Source organism: Ochotona princeps, chromosome 8 (genome assembly GCF_030435755.1).
Source record: "Ochotona princeps isolate mOchPri1 chromosome 8, mOchPri1.hap1, whole genome shotgun sequence".
Lineage (NCBI taxonomy): Eukaryota > Metazoa > Chordata > Mammalia > Lagomorpha > Ochotonidae > Ochotona > Ochotona princeps.
Window position 1 is genome coordinate 24,952,401 of NC_080839.1, and position 20,788 is coordinate 24,973,188.

Consider the following 20,788-nt stretch of genomic DNA (forward strand, 5'->3'; position numbering starts at 1 on the left):
CTAATCCTGGTGGCCCCACTTCCCATCCAACTCCCTGCTTGTGGCCTGGAAAACAACTTGAGGACGGGCTCAAAGCCTTGGGATCCTACATCCACGTGGGAGACCCGAAAGAGGCTCCTGGCTTTAGATTGGCTCAACTCCTGCTGTTGCAGTCACTTGGGGAGCGAATCATCAGACAAAAGATCTTCCTCTCTGCCTCTCCTCCTCTCTGTATATCTAACTTTGCAATAAAAATAAATAAATCTTTTAAAAAATAAAAATAAAAATAAAAAGTCAGCCTTCCAAAACCTAGACAGTGGCAACTAAGAACTGACCAGCAATGATCCAGGATGGAAGCTCTGTTAGGCAATGACCCTCCTTCCACTGAATGGGGATTAAAGTGATTGCAGTTGCTGGGGTTATATGGTGACTATATATAATTATGGCATAATAAGCCAGTTTTTATAACAACATCTTAAGATATAGATAGTGCTTTATTGTTTACATTTTTTTTCATTTAATCCTTGCAGCAACCTTGAGGTAGGTATTACCATCCCCACTTTACAGATGAGAAAGCCAATGCCCCTAGGTTAGTTCACTTGCTGAAGATCACACACTTGTTAGTGGCAAAGCCACCAACAATTTCCAATGCAAGGGGACTCTTGAGTAGTTCACAGGCTGCTGCCAAGGAAAGAAAAGCAGAAAACTTGAACTGGAAAGGTCTGGATCATTCATCGGAACTTAATGGGGTCCCTCATCAGGAATAAGAGAGGCACATTCAGAGGCCTAGACAGGAAGTGATCAAAAGAAGCCTGGAGCTCGTGAGCATTGTGAAGCAGGAAGAGGTCTTGCCATTTACTGAGAGCTGACAGTGCCTTCAGATATACACAGCATTCAGCTTCCAGGGGCTGGAGGAGAGAGGGTATCCAGCAGGCACAAATCCAGGAGAGTGAGGCCAGGAAGGGCTGCCTCAGAGCAGCATCACCTTAGCCTGGTCTAGTCCTCATGACCTTGGGCCAGTGGTCCTTTAACTTCGTTAAGGCCTTGAGACTCTGATAAAAACCATAAAACCTCCCCCCAAGAAAAATATAGACAGACACATACAGAAAACATTTTGCATACAATTTCAGGGAGTCCAAGGGCCTGAGGAGGGGGACTCCTGGTTTAGGGCAAGGGTATCACCCTGAGTAACATCACTGGTGCAAGTTTGTACTCATGCTGCTCATACTTCTTGTGGCCGTTCCCCTCCTGTCATCCCCAAGTATTTAGGATGTTGTAAAGTGAACTCTTAATGGGAGCCAAAGAAAAGGGGTTGAACTGACACTCCAGCTAGGAAAAGGGCAGCTGTGGCAGGGTAGTGGTGGCAGCCAGAAGGCAAAAACAAAGAGCAGGATGGGGTCATGTGTACCACTGTCCTACCCACCCACAAGGTCACTTTTGGATTTTTCTTGCTCAAATTTAGGGAATGTTGTAGGGCAGCGAGGAGAGGGGCAGTGTTTCATTTCCTTTGAGACAGGAAAACCATTTTCTGTAAGTTCTGTGGCTAACACTCCCATTCCAAACTCTCCCCTTGACAGCCCCAATGAATACACCTCAGCATCGGCCCAATCGTGCACACATGATCAGGGATCCTGTGAACACCTATGTGTTTATACTCCCTCTTTCATGGAAGAACGAGAGCCGGGACGGAGATCTCAGGGCAGAGTTTCCACGTGGTAACAGGGGATCATGCACTCCCCATGGAGAATCAGAGAAACTAGAAGAATCAGCAGAAGCACTCCAAGGATGCAGTGTACATCAGTCCCAACCCTGCCATGGCTCTTCCTTCTGGCCAGGGCCAGCCAGAAAGTGAAGTCATAGCTAAGTCCTGTGCCCCATCCCCAAGACTAATGGGCCCAAGATAGGGACCAGGGCTTAAGGATCATAGGGGCTCAGAGATGAGGGGAGAGGGGCCTGATTCCCTGCAGAGAGAGCAGTTCTAATCCCCTAGGAGAATCAGGAACTAAGCAAATCCTGAATCCAAGGTTATCCAGGTCTGGAAATGGTGGACACTGAAGTCAAAGTGATCACTCATACTGAAAGAAGCTGAGACCACAATGTTGACACCTCAGTGATTGCTCTGTGCCAGTGACTGTCATCTGCCCAGCTCTAGATAGATGTCTCATCACATGTGGCTAGAGGAGCCCCCGTTAGCCGAATGTGGGCTGGGCTTGGGCAAGGGTCAAGCAGGAAAGGTGGAGGGAAGCCACCAAAGCCACTACCCCTTTTGGCCAGGGCCAAGGGCAGCCGTTCATCTTCAGGAGAAGGAGAAGGAGGGTCTTGGCTGTAACTCGTGGTCCCAGATGGTGGAGCCCCTAGATCCAAGCCGACCTTGTCTCTAGCCAGAAGTTCTCTCTGTCGCCGTCGCTGCTGACGCCGACCAATCAGGATAAGAGTCAGGGATGCTGCAAGAACTCCCAGGAAGAAGCCAGCCAGTCCAGCCCCCACTGTATGGGCCTGGCTTGGAAGGCCCTGCTGGTTGCCCCATACCAAGCTGTAAGCTGCTACTACACGAGCTGCCCCACCCTCCTGACACTCACAGGCATAAGCGCCCATGGCTCCAGGGGTCACCACTACCTCTAGCCCATCCCCCCTGGGCGCGAATGCAGTCACTCCACTGGGCTGGTGCCACACACAGGATGCCCATGCTGAGCTGGGGGAACATGGCAGGATCACATGTGCAGCTGTAGCCACAGGAACTTCAAACACTACTGGGTGTTCTGCAGGAAGACAGCCAAGGCACAAAAGGTGGTGAGGTTAGGGAGGCAAGTGATGGAGAGAAATATACAGTTATTAGACACAAGAAGGGGACACTGAAACAGTTTAAAAAAGGATCATTAAGGTAAGGCCTGAATCATTGGCTGCCATATCCTTGAGGACCCAAGTTTTCAAATGAGTCAAAATGAACAACTTTCCAGCTCTTTCCATCCACTACACCCACAACTCTATAAGCCATACAAACCTCCTGGTTCTTTGGGACACAAAGAAGCTACATCTGCTGACTCCATGTCTTGGACCAGCCTGTAAAAAAGAATACTTGGTAAATCATGTGTCAACATTCCCTTCTCCCTTCCTCAGTGTGAATTCACTGAATATCCATGCATTTGTTCTATCTCCCATTATCTTATGCATTGCTCCTGGCATGAACAGTCAGCATTTGCCTCATCACTGACTTCTTCCTCACAACTCTGGTCAAATCAAGTTCTACACAGATCATAGAAGACTCAATTTGCACTATGTCTGGTGGAAACACACTCAGTGGGTGTTCTTTAAATAAACATGATGGGAGATGGCTCAGCACCATGGTTTATCGGGCTACGGGGCTAGCATCCCCTATGGGTCCCAGCTGCTCCACTTTCAATCCAGCTCCCTTGTGGCCTGGGAAAGCAGCAGAGTCCTTGAGCCTTTGCACTCACATGGGAGACCCAGAAGAAACTCCTAGCTCCCAGCCCAATTTTGGCTGTTATGGACATTTGGGGAGCAAACCAGTAGATGGAAGATTCCCTCTCTGTCCCTCCTTCTGTCTCTATAACTCTGCCTTTCAATTAAAAAAACAAGTAATTAATTAATTAATTAAAATACACACACACACACACACACACACACACACACACACACGCGGGGCCCAACGCAATGGTTCAGTGGTTAAATCCTAACTTTGAACACGCCAGGATCCCACATGGGAGCCAGTTCAGGTCCCAGCTGCTCCACCTCCCATCCAGCTCCCTGCTTGTGGCCTGGGAAATCAGTGGAGGACCCTGCACCCACACAAGAGACCAGGAAGCACCTCTTGGTTCCTGACTTAGAATCGGCTCCACTCTGGCCACTGCGACCACTAGGGAAGTGAATGAGTGGACAGAAGATCTTTCTGTCTATCTCTCCTTCTCTATGTAAATCTGTCTTTCCAATAAAAATAAATAAGTTTTACCAAAAAAAAGGAAAAAGAAACATGGATATATTCCAAGAAATGTGCCTGGTTGTCCATGGCCATGAAATTTCTCTAGGAGAAAAATATTAAAACTAGAGTTGTTATTTAACAGAAAACATAAACTTCTCTACAGAAGCTAATCAGTTTTCTAAGAGGATCAATGAAAAGATTTTCATTTCATAAAAGCCTCTCATCTCTGCCAAGGAGTATTTCTCTTAAACAGATATGTACTAATTGGTCTGTTTCAAACAGCCCAGTGCTGGTGCTCCCAGGCATTGGGCGGGCTGTGTGTGATGGAAACCAGCCAGATGCAATGCTTACCTCAGAACACTCTGGCACCACTCCCAGAGGAGGCAAGGCCAGTAAAGCCCACAAAGGTCTGCCCATGAAGGCCGGGTACAAGAGCTCAACACACGAAAGCTTCAGTCAAAGACAGACTATGTATAATGAACTCCTGCAGTATGAACTGAGCTGCCTGAAATGAGCTCCTAGATTGGTACAGACAGACAGAAGTGTCTGCATAAAAAGGCTGATTAGTTCATCTGAGAGTCAGGAATGTGAGAAGAACCCGTAGAGCACCTTGGCCTTGGGAACCTCATAGTCTGTGCTGTTTTTCTCCTTTGTATGAACTGATGTGTGGGAGATAGAACATATAAACATACCAATTCAGGACACACACACATACCTCCAGACCCTGTCCTATGGTCTGCACACTGTCATATGCCTAAACTTCTGAAGCTCTAGCACATAACCTACCTAAGACCAGTGCACTCTTGTCAATGGATATTAAAACAAAGAAAAATCCTACTTGTGACCCAGATGTTTAAAAATTCCTCCCAAAAGAACTAAATGACCAAGTCAGAGTCCTTAGCCAAAAATGCAAAGCTGCTCAAGGATGATATCCAAATTTTACTTTATACTCCCAACTAGCAAAAAGTCAAGTCCAATCAAGAGATAGCATAAGATTTTACACTTAGAATCCAAAATGACTATCAGAAAGGCAAATTTAAATTTTATGAGCACTCTGATCATGTTAGTGATTTTAAACATTTTGACTGTTTCATATGTGAATTAATCTGTCTTATTTCCAAATATAGGTGCTTATTTTTAAAGAAGCTGTAAACTTGGGAGCTCTGTAATCTATTAAAATTTTGTATATACTTTGGATTCTGTAATACAAATAACTTACTGTAAATTAACTTGGCTTCAAAATAGGAAATACCAAGGTCAATTTTTTTAAAGTCACTTTCGAAACAATTGATCACAAATATATCATTAAGGGTTCGGGCACTCAGCCAGTGACTAAGATGCCTGCATCCCATATCGGAGTGCCTGGGTTCCAAGTCTGGCTCTGGCTCCTGACTCCAGCTTCCTGCCAACGCAGACCTTGGCGGGCAGTAATGAAGACTCACAGAATTGCATTTCTGCCACCCATCTGAGAGACCTGGATTGTATTCCTAGATCGTAGCTTTAGCTCCCTGGTCTATCCTTGCTCATTGCAGGCCTCTGGGAAGTAAATCAGTGGATAGAAGTCAAGCAATCGCTCTCTCTCTCTCTCTCTCTTTCTTCCTCTCCCTCTCCTTCTCTCAATTCTTCCTCCCCTCCCTCTCAAATAAATTTTCAAAAATTTAAAAATACTTCCTTGAGAGGGTCTCAACTAAAGGTTCTAAGAAACATATCAACCATCTACAAGTGATAGATATTATGCGGATCCTGACTTTGTTGACTTACTTTTCTAAGCCTATGCAATCACAGAAACTAGAACACTGGCTGTATACAAGACAAGAAATTAAGTTTTGCTATTTTACTGATTAATACAAGTATGGCTATGTCTTTTAAAGGAGTCCTTCTGTGTTAGAGATATGTTTTTTAAAGGAGCCCTTCTGCATTAGGATTTATGAATAAATGAGACACTCTCTAAGATGTGTTACCAAATCATTGGAAATGATGAGCAAGACTGGCCAGGAGCTGATAACAGCAGCCACAGATTTATACACAGGAATTCATTATGCTAGTGCATCTACTTTGGAATATATCTGAAATCTCTTACAATAAAATGTTTTTAACAAAGTCCTCACCTGGCAGAGATTTTTTTGTAACACTTGAGGTCATTATGTCAGGGATTTGCTTCAATATGACACACTCAAGCTAACTGCTGAACGAAAAATGGATGAAACAAAAAGATCCCAAATAGGCGGCTGTTGGAGTAGTCCAGCTAAGAAAGAGTAATGGCTGCTTTCACTGCTGACACAGCCAGCTGGCTGCTTCCGCCACCAGCATGGCTGGGCTCATAGAGGCCTGGGAGTGTGGGTTTGCAGGAGATCTAGGAGATAGGAATGGCGCTGGTGGGAGCATGCGGGAACCTAGAGCTCATACCCTGGCTAGCAGAGCCCACCTGGGGATTTCCCCATGTGCTTGATTTCAGGCAGAGGGGAGGAGCGTTTGGGGAGGTGCAGAGGAAGGGAGAAGGGAGCAGACTATGCTGGATAAAAGCCTAGCACCCAGTGGTACATGTGAGATTTGGGTCTGGGAGTGGGCCTGGTAAGGGAACTTGGGAAAATATTCTGATGGGTTATAGCTCCCACTGGTGAGCATGTGATTCAGGCCTTGGTGATGGTCAGGCTGGGTAAGACAGCTCCACTCATCAGCAAATGTGTGGCTTGGTTCTGGGGAAGGGAGGACAAGGCAAGGACAGGCCAAACCTTAGCACACTGGCATAAGCAGGATCTAGGATGGAGTGAGGGCCATGCTGGGCTAGGCTATCAATCTATCAATCTGCATGAAAGCCAGGGATGGGGGCAGACTGGGCAGAGCTAGGCTACAGCACCCATCAACAAGAGCTGGAACTGGAAGTGGGCTAGGTTGGGGCTAGGATACAGCACTTGTCAGCGAATGCCGAGGTGGCACAGGCAATGCCAGACTGGGCTGCAGCATCCACCAGCATTCATAAGACCTGGGGCTGGCTGGGAGCAGGGGGACAAGGTGGAGCATCAAGCCAGATAGGGAGGCTGCAGGGGATACCCCTGCTGAGCCACTGTTCCCATGGGGGTAGACCAGGCTAGTCAGGGCTACAACACCTGTTGGCCTGCATGTGAGCTGGTTTAATGGGAGAGCCAGGCTGGGCTAACTGAATGCATCCACTAATGCATGCATGAGCCAGAGTAAGCACAGGCTAATTGGGCCTTGCCATAGCATCAGCTGGCAAGTGCTGGGAATGGAGACAAATCTTGTCAAGCTAGACTGCAGAACCACCTGGAAAGTGCAAGATTTGGGGCTGGGAATGAGCCTATTAGGGAAACTATGGGCACCTCACTGATGGGTTGCTGAGTATGAGAAACAGGGCTGAGAGTGGACCTGGCTAGACAGGTGGTAGCACCCGTCAGCATAAGTGTAGGCTGATAGTACAGTCAGTTGGGCTGAGCTAGGCTGCGATGCCCACTGGTGTGTTCAAAAGCTAAATGGGACGCGGGATAGACTGGACCAGTCTCCTGCATATACCAGCATGTATAAGAACAAGGGCTAGGGGCAGGCCTGGTGGGGAGTTTTAGGCATTGCCCCAACTGGGCTGCAGTTTCCACTGGTATATGTGATGCCTGAGTGTGTGGTAGACAGGGTTGGGCTGGGTCACAGCATCCACTGATTTATGTAAGAGATGGGGCTAGAGACAGAACTGACCCAGCAACTGCCACCACCAGTGTGTACACAGGTTGTGCGTGATGGACTGAACAGGACCCCACACCAGCTAGCACACATAAGAGTCAGGTCTGGTGTCACCTTAGATGGTTGCTATGGGGACCACCTCAGCATAAACTGAACTACTGGATTCAGAACTCCAACCACAGGGAGAAATGCAGGATCTGTGCTCTAACCATGGAGTGCATAAGTCAGACCTGGGCCTCCTCAGTCACTAAGATGGTGCAGTAGATTGCATGCCCATATGCACATGGGGGTATGGCAGTCCACTGGGTCCTAACGAGACATCTAATTTCACAGCAGAGGATGGCGGGCAGAAGAAATTGGACAACTCTCCCAGCCAAGTATTGACAGCAAGTATCTGGGCAAATGGAGACTCTGAGATGGACTATGTCAGCCAATGAATCTTGGAAGTATTTCCTCATCCTCGGAGCAATGAAATCAACAGCATTTCAGAACTGCTAACACCACCTGAGCAGAACCCTCACAGCATGCCCCACATTGGGGACTTGGGATGACATCAGTTAGCCACTCCCCACCCCCGGGGTACTAATGCAGTTAGGAAGGTGGGTACAGCTTTTCCCCTACTCCCACCCCTTCCCCAGATACAGGAAGAAGAAAAAAAAATGGAAACAAGGGACTCATCCCCTAATCCTCAACCGTTCCCACCCTAATCAGTGGTCCACATGGGTATGCATCCTTCTCAACTAAGTAAACATCATCTAAAAATCTTTAAAAGACAAAAAGAAAGAAAAGAAAAAAAAACATGATGGCTTAGATGAGAGTAATAGCAACAAATATGAAAGGGAGAGAGGGCTAGGGAAAGACAGCTTTTGGAGCCAGAATCAGTACATTGTGGCTTAGCTGGTAAAACCGCTGCCTGCAATGCTAGCATCCCATGTGGGTGCCAGTTCCTGTTCCAGTTGCTCCTCTTCTGATCAGCTCTCCGTTAATAGCCCGGGGAAAGCAGCATAAAATGACCTAAACTGCTTGGGCTGCTGCACCCACATGAGAAACCAAGAAGCTCCAGGCTCCTGATTTCAGCCATTGCAGCCATTTGAGGAGTGAACTAGCAGATGGACGATGTCTCTCTCTGTCTCTCCCCGCCCCTCCCCCCCCGTAACTCTGCCTTTCAAATAAAATAAATCTTTTAAAACAGAGTGGTCTAGGACTAGACCCTAAGGAACACAGCATTCATAAATTGGATGGGAAAATAAGTCAGGATGGGAAATAGAAGACTGTAGAGTGACAGAAGCAAGAGGAAAGAACAGTTCCAGACAGGAGGGACTGGACAATTATGAAATACTTCTGCCAGCTCCTGAAGTTGAACACTAAGTAGTGTCCCCTAGAGAAGGCAACACGGAGTCAGTCCCATAGTTGGGACAGGTCCAGCTGAGAGGCAAGGACATTATGAGGCAACACCAATTGGAAAGATACACTGCTATGAACTGACAGATGGACACACAAGCAATGCAGTTGCTAACACACAGAAAAAACAGAGAGAAAAGGTAGCATTACCAAAGGAGAAGTAGATATAGACAGAGGGATGGAGCAGAGTCCTAGGGCAACAGACAAGAGACTAGTATGTCTACACTCACCCTCGGTGCTCCCCAGCATGAGCCACACATGCATCCAGCTGGAGGCTCCAGGCACAAACAGGGTCTTGGGCCAGGATGCATTCTGAGCAGCTCTGGAGACGGCCACAGTTGGTTGTGTTCACTTGGGTCACCTCGGTACGGGAGCCAACCAACAGCCAGCCCTACAGAAAGGGAGTGGGAAAGGTTAAAACACTTCACCGGGCTCTTTGGGTCACAAATTGGTTCTGGACTCAGCTTTAACCCCAGAAGAAACCCAGATCTACAACTCACATGATACAATTTCATGTTCTCAACTGGCTGAGGCTCTGGGAATAAGGCCAGATCCTCAAGGACGCTGAGCTGGGCTCCAATGCGCACTGTTCGGTGCAGGTGTCCATCCTCTAGGAGGTAGGCAAGGGGTGAGAACAATGACGGAGCTGCCTAAACATATTATGAATCCCTCCCTGTGAGGAAAGTGTGTATGCACTGAACAGGTAAACTTGTTTGACTATTAAATATACCTGTCCCCAGGTAGAGCACATCATACTCCTTTCCTGAGAGGCTGACGACTCTATGCGCCACGACTCTGAGATAGACTGTTTCGGTAGTGACCAGAAGGGGGTGGCTGTCAGCTGGATTCACTGGCTTGTCCATGAGTGGGTGGTCCCGGATGAAGGTGAGTACACGGTCAGGCAGCGAGAGAGATGAACCAAACTGCTGGAGCTTCATGTTGTTGGTGATGCACTAGAGGAAGCACAGGACTGGGTGACAAACTACTCCAGGGAACCAGAAGTGTCAGTAAAACTCAGCAGGGGTTCTTTCTTATCTTTATGGTAGGTCTTTCATTCAGGTCTGGGCTGAAAGCCTTCCTTGGCCCCTCACCTCTCCAGGTCTAGGCTGAGGCACATCATTGTCCATGACAGGTAGTCCCCTGTTGCAGTCATGTTTCAGCTCTCTGAAGGGACCGCTGAATACTGTCCGAATGTCTTGTGGTAGGAAGGCACAAACAGCAGAGATGGCAGCTCCCTCCCTGAAAGAGTTGGAAGGAGTTGGGGGACAGTAGCTCATCCCTTGTCAAATGAGGTGACCCACCAGAAATACACAGGGAACCACACAGACAAGGCAGGGAGAGCCCAACCCTGAAGGAGACAGCATGAGGCTGTGCCAACCCCACGGACGTCCTGCCCTGCCATCCTCTTCCTCACCAAGGCCCCTTACCACTGTGAGGAAAAGATGCCATAAAAGATAGGGGTTCCCGCTCCAGGTTCAGGTCGAAGCACAGCCATGTCCTGAAGGACATCAGAGGCTCGACCATGCTCAGGCCCTGGACACAGCAGGTCAGCCTTCAGAAATGTCGTCCACCTCTGCTGGAGGGTCTTACGGCCCCCGAGGTCCCCCTGAGGTGACAAGCACAAGGGGAGTTCTTTTTAGAAACCCAACATTGGACAAGGGGTATGGAGACTAAAATAGGCCACCTGCTTGATGTCAGGGCAGACAGTCAGATCAGGAGACAGGGATGCACACAAAGGAACAGAGAGATACTGGGATCCAGGAGTGCGTGCGGCCACAGTAACAATGACAGTGACTGAATAAAGTGTACATTCATAAAGTACAGTACAACGTGGGATTTTAGATGAGTTACCCCTCACAACTACTCACACACACAGCCATCACTGTTACCCATGCTTTACACCTGAGTTTCTATGACACTAAAGAACTTCCTGGGCTCACAGAGGGAATGGCAGGGACTGGAACCCAGGTCTATCCATCAACAGCTCCTGCCATTAAGCTCTCTACTCGAACAATCCCTTTGGTCAGCACGAGACAAAGGCAAATGGGTGTAGAGGAGAGGGAGAGTCAGACACCAGAGCTCCCAGTCCCCCCTCCTCAAACTCCCAGAAGAGAAGGAACAGAAAAAAGGAGAGAGAGGGAAGATGCAGAGATAACAGCCCGGAGCAAGAGATAACAGGACGAGGGGACAGACAGCAGGAAATGACAGACACATAACAAGGATGTGGAGAAGCTCTCACCGCGCACACACGGGCCACCCGTGGCACCCTAATGCGCTCGTAGGAGTCAAACGCTCGAGAAGTCTCCGTAAAGAAGAAGTAGATCTCGTCGTCTCCATCTTCATCCCCCCTCTCGGCTGGGCTAAGAGCCATGGCTGCAACAAAGGCTGGGGCTGGGGAGATCCTTGACCTCAGATCCCCAGGCCTGGCGTGGGGCCACCCAGCCTCCACCCCATCTGTTCCCCCAGAGGGTCTCTTCCCCGTCCCCACCGTTCAGCCAGGACGGCAAGGTCTCTGTGCGAATCCAATCCTCAGAGCGCCCCACGGCCCGGGAGATAATCGGCTCGGTCCCCAAGTAGTTTTTCACAGTGGCGGCATAGAGGACGCCCCCTGCAGGGTGACAGGAAGAAGGTGGGCTGTCAGAGATTTGTAGAAGGAAGGCAAGTGGTCACAGGCAGAGTAGAGGGATCCAGGGAGCAGCAACTCTTAGGGAGGGGGCACCCGCTCAGGGCCAGGGGCTGCCAAACCCGCCACAGCACCCTCCTCACAACGACCACCCAACAAAAACTGATCCAGGCAGGATCAAGGGAAATACAGTGCCTGAATATCCCCACTTATATGGCAGAAGAAAGGCCTGCCGCCTGGAAATCAGTCTCTTGGGTCTGGGGTTGCTTGTGGTTTCAAGGTCCCTGACATTCGCTAATTGTATAGTGGCTCTCGCACAGGGCCGTTCGCTTTGCAACATCTCCCTCCCTTACTGAAGCCTTCCACTGCAATAAACATCTGTACCAACTAGGGTCTTTAGCAACACTAGTGGGTGTGCATTGGTCTGGCCACAAGGTTAGAATTACACCCTGGACTTAGCAACTCTCTTTTGGTAGAGAAGGAAGATAGCAGACAAGCAACTGGAATTACTCTGTTGCAGATGACTTAGGGACAAATGGTTTCACAGACTGCAGAAAAGCCAGGAGGAATTGGGTCCTTTCTCCTGGTGCAGAGGGAGGGCAAGGGTTCTATGGGGCAGTAGGAATTGGAGTTGGCATGCTGTGGGCTAAAAGTGAAGGAACCTGAGCCACTCCGAGTGACACTGCCAAGGGTTTAAACATAAGCAGGAAGCAAACAGAATGGAGCAGTAGAAGGTCAGAAACACATTCTAGGAGACTTGACTATCACAGCCACTCTGGGGAGATAGGAACATGCTTTCACCACCTGCTATACATGCAGCACCATGCTGGGGGTGCTAAGCACATCCATGTCCCCAAAGAACTGCCCCTGGAGGCAGGAAGACAAGGCTGTGATCAGATACTGGAGGCCTGGATGCTAATAGATGTGGTGGAGGTGCCACAGGAAAAGACCAAGTCACTTCTACTGGGGGAGGAGGAAAGCATCTCTGAGGCGACACCCAAACTGGGTCTGAAAAATGAGAGATCGTCCAAACAGGAAGACTTCAGGGAGGAAAACAAGCAAGAGATGAAGTGGGCAGCCATGCTCAGGCACAGGGGACCTGGCACCTGAAGCTCTGGATAGGAGGGAGGGCTGCCCAGGGTACAAGGAGAGCAGAGATGGAGCTGGGCACACGGCTCCAGACACCTGCTTATGAGAGAGCATTCTGCCATGCTAGGAATGTGGGCAAGTCTGCGGAGGTATTCAATTTCGTGTTTCTCAGAAGATAACTCTAATTCAAAGGTCATCCACCCAGTGCAGGCCAAGAATGCAAGGCATGTACCAAGGCAAGGGCAGAGAAAATGAGTGCTGGAACTGGGAGATATTTCTGAGGCAGAGTCCATTACCACGATTTGAAAATCAATCGAATGTGAGATGTGAGAGGATAAAATAAAAGAATGTCTCTTAAGGTTTCTAACTGAGAAGATTGATGATAGTAGCTCATATCATGAGCCAAGCCAGGAAATGAGAGCAGAAGGCCCATTAAGGAGGAACTTGGAGAAGTGAGCTAGGCTCAGATTGAAGCGCTTTTGGGACACTGCTCAGAGACGCTGGAAGACACTTAAAGGGAAAGGTCAGCGTCAGCAACCTGGACATCAACACATACATGCCTAAGTCACCACATGAACATGGAGGAGAGGGGGAAATTAATGTGAGAAGGGAGCCCTGCTGAGCACCAGCCTTTAACGGGAGGAGCTACAAGGGCCACGGAAAGGCTCTAACTGCAGAGACTAGGAGTGCCTAAAAGGTTGGCTTCCAGCAACCAGTGTACCAAAAACAGCTGGAGCAGGGGACTCATATATATGAGGATAAGCAGGGGAGAGAGACCTCCTGGAGGAAGATCAGTTGCCCTGTATCCAGATGTCCCAAAGAAGCTGCCTGTCACAGGCACTGGGAAGATAGCCAGCATTGACAACACACTTCGTGCAGAAGCAAAGACCAGCAGGCCGCCCAGGGCAGCAGTGGAGAGGTAGAAGCCCAGGGCAGTGTGGATGGGAGACCATCATTTGAGAAAAAGACCCAATAATTCTAGAGCCAGGAAGATGTGGGTTTTAAACCCTGACTATAATCTTGAACAAAGTAACCTTCCTATACTTCCAAGTTCCTTAACTGTAGAGTGGGGATAATGTCACCTTCCTTGCAGAGTAGCACAAGTTAACCAAGATAAGCAACGCAGAAGCCTAACTGGAGCCTGGCTCCATGATTAGCATTTAACACACTTACAGTCAACTTCTTAGGAAACCTCCATTGTCCATGTGCTTGATTTACTACCTGACTAGGACAAGGGGAGAGGGGTTGTTATAAAGTGACATCTCATTCCCTTCCAAGAAATTTCAGGAGAGAAAGCCCAAGGATCAGTCAACAGTCTGGCAGCATATGGAATAATCAATGAGCCAATCCTCTGTCCTTCAAAAGGGAGGAAAGTTGATACAGAAGCCAGAATCGGATTGGAATTTTTCACTAAGACTTGACTCCTGGTAGAAGCTGTGTCATAGGCACCTTAAGAACAGCAGGACATGTTAGAACCTAGTGCTGGACAGATGTAAAAGCTCACAAAGTTTCTAACGGATCAGTGAGGGAGGCAACAACACTGGAACCTAGAAATGCTAGAGAGCACACTGATTGAAGGCAGAGTGGTGGAGGGGGTTGCTGGCATAAAGTGACAGCGTGAGGAGTCAGACACTTTAGGGGGATGTACTACAGCTTCAGGTGCCCTGGGAGTATCAAGAGACTTTCTCTTTCTCTCTCTTTTTTTTTTCTTTCTCTCTCTCTCTCTTTCTCTAAAATGGCAGCCATTGTGGTTGTATGGCCGGGAAGACACAGAATAATCATATAACCTAGATTCTCCAGGTCACTCTCAACTTCAAATATTGTCACACTGTTCATGCAATAAAGCACAGAATGTGCAATGGTTTGGCAAATGATGGTTGAATTGATCAAGTTAGTAAACATTAAAATGTACACCTGTCGAGCCTGGTGTGGTAAAGTCCTCGCTTTGCATGTGCTGGGATCCCATATGGACACAGGTTCATACCCTGGCAGCCCCCCTTCCCATCCAGCTCCCTGCTTGTGGCCTGGGAAAGCAGTCGAGGACAGCCCAAAGCCTTGGGACCCTGCACCTGCGTGAGAGACTCAGAAGAGTCCTCTAGCTCCTGGCTTTGGATGGACACAGCACCAGCTGTTGCAGCTGCTTGGGAAGTGAATCAATGGACTCCTCCTCTCTGCATATCTGACTTTCTAATAAAAATAAATAATATAAATCTTTTTTTTTCTATTTGAAAATCTTTTATTATTCAAGTTGTTTACAAAGATGAATACATGCTTCATACTGTTTAGTATTGATTTTTGATTTGCCATCTATTTTTTATATATATATATTCATTTATTCATTAATTACATTGTATTATATGACACAATTTCTTTTTTTGTATGCTGTCTATTTTTTTTCCTTTTTATATTGTATGCATTCTTTTTTATATATATTTTTATTAATATTTAGCATTATGTGACAGTTTCATAGGCTCTGGGAATCCCCCCGCCCCTCCCCCATAATATAAATCTTTTAAAAAATATACACCTGCCATTGGAAGAATGTGAAGCACAAAAAAGAATGATGCTCACAGCGAACAAGCTGGTTACAAAATTTAAAAAATGGGGATAATTCAACCATGTCTGTGTTTTTTTTTTAAATATGTGCACATGCTTGCAGGCATAGCAGCAATTGTTAAAGGAGCTACAGATCTGCAGTGTTAATGCTTGTTTCTGACTAATGGAATGACAAGTGATTTTTTTTAAAGATTTATTCATTTTTATTACAGCCAGATACACAGAGGAGGAGAGACAGAGAGGAAGATCTTTCGTCCGATGATTCACTCCCCAAGTGAGCCGCAACGGGCCGATGTTTACCAATCTGAAGCCGAGAACCAGGAACCTCTTCTGGGTCTCCCACGCGGGTGCAGGGTCCCAATACATTGGGCCGTCCTCAACTGCTTTCCCAGGCCACAAGCAGGGAGCTGGATGGGAAGTGGAGCTGCCGGGATTAGAACCGGCGCCCATATGGGATCCCGGGGCTTTCAAGGCGAGGACTTTAGCTGCTAGGCCACACCGCTGGGCCTGACAAGTGATTTTTAAAATTTTTTATACCTTTTTGTTTTCAGTGAATATGTTGTGTAGTTTGCATCTCTTACTTTTATAAATCCCCAAATTAAAATGCTTTCATTGGGGAAATACAAAAAATTAATAAAAGATTTAAAAGTATAAATGAAGAATTGCATTCAAAGATAAAAAAAATCACAGTTACATGTGGGAATAGATTCTGTTTGCTAAAAAGTCTGTAAACACAAGTTCCCAAATGTGCTAGCAGCTTGAAACCAATGGTAAGGATGTGTGTCATTAAATGAATATTTCATTACATTCTGGGGGTTTCAAATTTACATTCTGGCATTAAAATGATCACTTTTAAAAGATCTGCAATAGGAATTGTCTATTCATTATTCTTAAAAAGAGTTTTTTTTTTCCGGGGGAGGGGCAGTGCTTTGGCTCAACTGGCTAATCCTCCACCTCAAAATGCCAGTATCCCATATGGGTGCAATTCGTGTCTCGGCTGCTCCACTTCCCATTCTGTTGTCTGCTTATGGCCTGGGAAAGCAGCAGAGGACGGCCAAGTCCTTGGGACTCTGCACCTATATGAAACACCCCAAAGAAGCTCGTGGTTCCTGGCTTCAGATCAGCTCAGCTCCGGCCACCGTGAACCAGTGGATAGAAGATCTTTCAGTTTCTCTTTCTCTCTGTAAATGTCTTTCCAATAAAAATAAATAAAACTTAAAAGCAAGTTTTTTAAACATGTGCTGGACTTTTCCTTTGCTTCCTTGTCTTCTTGTGGTCAGCTGCCTTTCAGCACACATAGCTATCTAATATTCTCCATTTTTTTATCTAGAGTTAAGCCAACTGGCTATCTTGCCTTAAAAAAAAAAACCAGCTGGGCCTGGTGTGGCGGCCTTGCAGCTAAAGTCCTCGCCTTGCATGCATTCTGATCCCATATGGGCATTGGTTCCAATCCTGGAAGCCATACTTCCCATCCAGCTCCCTTCCTGTGGCCTGGGAAGGCAGTTGAGGGTGGTCCAAAGCCTTGGGATCCTGCACTCTCATGGAGACCCATCAGAGTGTCCGGACTCCTGGCTTCGGATTGGCACAGCTCCGACCATTGTGGTCACTTGGGAAGTGAATCAACAGATAGAAGATCTTCCTCTTTGTCTCTCCTCCTCTGAATATCTGACTTCCCAAGAAAAACAAATCTTTTTTAAAAGACAGTTTATTATTGGGACGTAATTCAACAACTTGAGATATGGTGCTTGCTTTTCCCTCTGTTAGCCCTATCGGATTTCTCTGTCTTCTTACCAGGTGTGAATGCTAGTCATGGGGCATGCGGCACATGGATTTAAGAGAAGGGCTTGGTCCCAAAATGCTAGCAGTGTTCAGTGCGGCTGGAACATTAGCTGTGCTTCTTGGCAGGCGCATTTACCACAAGAAGCAGTAAGACCAAAGGCAGCTGCTAAAAGCACAGGAAAGAGCAAAATCTTTTACTCTTCTTAGGAAAAGCCCTAACTGAGGAAGTGATGGGAGGACCAAAGACGCCTAACGCTGTCTCTGTTGTGGTACTTGGGTAAGCAATCACTCCACATACTGAGTGGAATGAACACAGGGTGGAGAAAGTGAAGTGAAAGTGATAAACTCAGTTTGGAATTCTTGCAGGACATCTAGATGGAGATGTCTAGAAAGCAGCTGAATGCAGCAGCAATAATACTTGGAGGCCGATTCAGATTTGAGAAGCATCAGAACGCAAGTGGAACAAAAGCTTCAGGGCTGGCTGTCACAGCAACACAGCCTAAGGGCCCCTGGGTGAAGCCTAAGGACCTCAGCATTAAAGAATGAGCACAAAATAATCTACCAAAGAGCCTGGGAAGGAACCAGTGCTGTTTTTAGAATAATGTGAATATTACTGTCAACATGATCTTATTTTTCTGAATTTGAATGGTGAAAAAAGACATTAAGATCATTTTATTAACTTATACTCAGGTGCATTTCAAGCAAACATACTTCAGAACAAGATTTCTAAAGCTTTTCCCAGAAGTACCAATAAACAAATGCAAAAGTGTTCAGTCTCCTTAATACTATGTTTATCAACACACATCTCAACTTGGCTTTGGAGAAGGTCACTGTATGTTAGCTTTATTACTTAGGAATGACAAGGGCACAATGAAAACAGGCTCTACTGTCACTGCTTATGGACTTCCTGCAAAGCAGTTTGTCCAGATCCATCAACACCACCCTTATTATCTTTTGACTTCGAAATTCCATTTTTGTATATATTCACATACAATAAACAAGGATCATATAAAGAATTGAGAAAAATGCATAAATGAAAAGATTTCTGCTATGGCATTATTTTGAAGGAAATATTCTAAATTTTGAATGTATAACTATATGGAAATCATTAAAGTATAGTACAGCCACAGCAATGTAAAGAATGTAATTATTAGAAATCATGTTTTAATAATTAAACAATTTTTATAAGAAAACATTCAGTATAAAAAACTAAATGAAATATGCATAATAATTTCAATTATAAATACATAAAACATATAGACAAGCACAGTAGAAGAAAATATTCAAAACACTCCCAAATAAAAATAGCAATTACTTGAAGAGAGACATACAAATAAAGTTTTCACTTTCTTCTTTATACATTCCTTTTTCTCAATGCTCTACAATGCACATTGTAATTTTTATCATTCAATATTTTAAAAGTCCCTGCAATTACATTCTTATAATATTTTTACTACTGAAAGCTCTTTTTAAAATTTCAAAGCACTTTCATCGCCTTTAAGGACATTTTCACAGATCCTAACTGGAAATTTTGGTTCTGCTTCTTACATAACATTGACACTAGCTTCTAAACTGCTGTCTTGAAAAGAGAGGTGCAGCAAGGACAAGGGATCAGTCCTCAAAGCTCTGAGTGGACCTGGCATGTAGGTCAGACCAAGAGAACTGCGACATGAGAACCACTAGAGGAAACACATGCTACTGACAAGTCAGCGTGATTTTGGTCTGACACAGCTACAGACACACAGGTTCCAAGTTAACTGACGTTAGTAATTTTCAACTAATCACCTTTATTAATTACCAGCTAAAAGGCTTACCCCTGAATTTTAATATTGGGTGGGGGAGGGATGGAGGAGAAAGGGAAGGTTTGAAATGATTTTGAAAATGTTCTTTCCACTCTACATTATAATAATCTCACAAAATTTGTATTCCTGTATGACATCCTAATTCAAATTCACTGGCTAAACAAAGAGAAATTACTCACAAAATTACCCTTGCTTGAAAAGAAGTGTTTCTCTAATCATAGCTGACTTCTGCAATTGAGAAGTCAATTTTGTTGATAAACAGTTTTGTAGATTCAAAGGACAGTCACAGCCACTAAAACTCAGAAATCTTTCTTAATTATTTCAATACCTAACTCAGAATTTTGCCAAATATATTGATAACCAAGTAAAACAAACTAGTGACCTGTTTTATCCAAAAATGGATGAATATAAGCAAACTCTCATCAGTTTTGATAGTAGATAATGATAAGCATGACAAACAGAATTTATTCAGCATTCTTTATGCCCAGTTTCAAAAATATCTATGCTATTTTATAATTTTTCACAAAAGGTAAGTCATTACCTGTATGACCAAATAGGAATGCAATCTATATTGTTTTTAAGACTTTTCTTGAAAGATAAAATCATGTACAAAATGCAATGTTAGATCTTAAATCTCAATCTCATTTTATATAAAATACCATCAAAAAGTATTAATTAAAAAATTCATGGGGCCAGAGGCACAGCCCCATGCATCCCATATGGGCATCAGTTCAAGTCCCAGCTGCTTCACCTCTGATCCAGCTCCCTGCTAATAACCAGGAAAAATCAGCAAAAGGAATGCCCAAGTCTTTGGACCCATGCACCCATCAGGGAGACCTGGAAAAGGTTCGTTTGGATCAGCCCAGCTCTGGCAGTTGTGACCATTTGGAAAGTGAACCAGCAGATGAAAGATCTCTCTCTTTCTCTCTCTCTCTCTTTCTCTCTCCCTTCCTGCAATTCTTTCAAGAAAAATGAATAAATGTTTTTTAAATGTATGATATAGTTGGCAGAAAACGTTGTAAAGAAAGAAAAAGCAGTGTGATAAATGAAGTCAACTGATAAGCTAGATCTGAAAATATAATTCAGACCCTATCCCACATTCATCATCAAAATAAACACCCAAGAAATCCAAGAGTTAGTTGGGAAAAAAAAAATCCAAAGAAAATTTTTTTTCTGTTTTGTAAATAAAGTACTGAGCTTAAGAAAATATAATCACAAAAGAAAGGATATGCAGATTAGAGTATTAATTTCTTACCCATCAACAGGCCCAAGAATGTGAGCAGAAGATCTGCTATAGAAAAAATAAAAATATGTACTAAAACATGAAAAATATTCAACCACCTTCGTGGCCAAAGAAATTAATATTAAAACAAGGCGCCATTTTTAGTATCAAATTAACAAAAAAATGTTTAAATGACAAAAACGCATTCTTGTAAAATTTATGTGAGAGAAAAAAACACCAACTGCAGGCTTAGGGTGTAAACTGAGTTCTCTAAAAGCCCAATTAGCAACCTATAATGAGTCATGAAACATTCACAGCCTTCGAGGTAGCAATCCATTTCTAGAAGTCTTAAGATTTTCTAAAATAAGGACAAATTTATTCACAAAAAGTTCATTATAGAAATATTGGTAATAGCAGAAACTCTGAAGTAAACTAGATATATTTACATAAATGATTTGGAATTGTTTAATCAACTTATGGTATGCTTATAGAATAGGTAACCTGTCCTTAAAAATTCTCTCTACACAGAACTTTCAGCTTGTGGAGCACAGCCTATCATATAGTTACCTGACAAAATTCAAAATTATGTCCATGTAGCATGATATTTGAAAGCTTTACAACAAACACACTCTCATAAAATGTCCATTGATCTGCTTATTTTGTACTTATCATGAGAAAAACAGCTAACTTTTTTTTGCTGAATTTGCAGG

At 45.1% G+C, this 20,788-nt stretch overlaps 1 protein-coding gene across 3 annotated transcripts in view; it reads right to left on the reverse strand.

Moving 5' to 3' along the window:
* Window positions 1-1,613: 1,613 nt before the first annotated feature.
* SEMA4F (ssemaphorin 4F) overlaps window positions 1,614-20,788 on the reverse strand; it is a 29,047-nt gene continuing 9,872 nt past the window's right edge. For all 3 annotated transcript variants that reach the window (XM_004590703.2, XM_004590702.2, XM_058667408.1), the window contains 9 exons: window positions 11,496-11,615; window positions 11,247-11,398; window positions 10,435-10,613; window positions 10,099-10,246; window positions 9,738-9,960; window positions 9,508-9,617; window positions 9,238-9,398; window positions 2,981-3,039; window positions 1,614-2,738 (listed from right to left, as the gene is read on the reverse strand). In XM_004590703.2, the coding sequence (XP_004590760.1) occupies window positions 2,128-2,738; window positions 2,981-3,039; window positions 9,238-9,398; window positions 9,508-9,617; window positions 9,738-9,960; window positions 10,099-10,246; window positions 10,435-10,613; window positions 11,247-11,398; window positions 11,496-11,615 (1,763 nt within the window). In that variant the 3' untranslated portion in view covers window positions 1,614-2,127. The remainder of the gene's footprint in view (window positions 2,739-2,980; window positions 3,040-9,237; window positions 9,399-9,507; window positions 9,618-9,737; window positions 9,961-10,098; window positions 10,247-10,434; window positions 10,614-11,246; window positions 11,399-11,495; window positions 11,616-20,788) is intronic.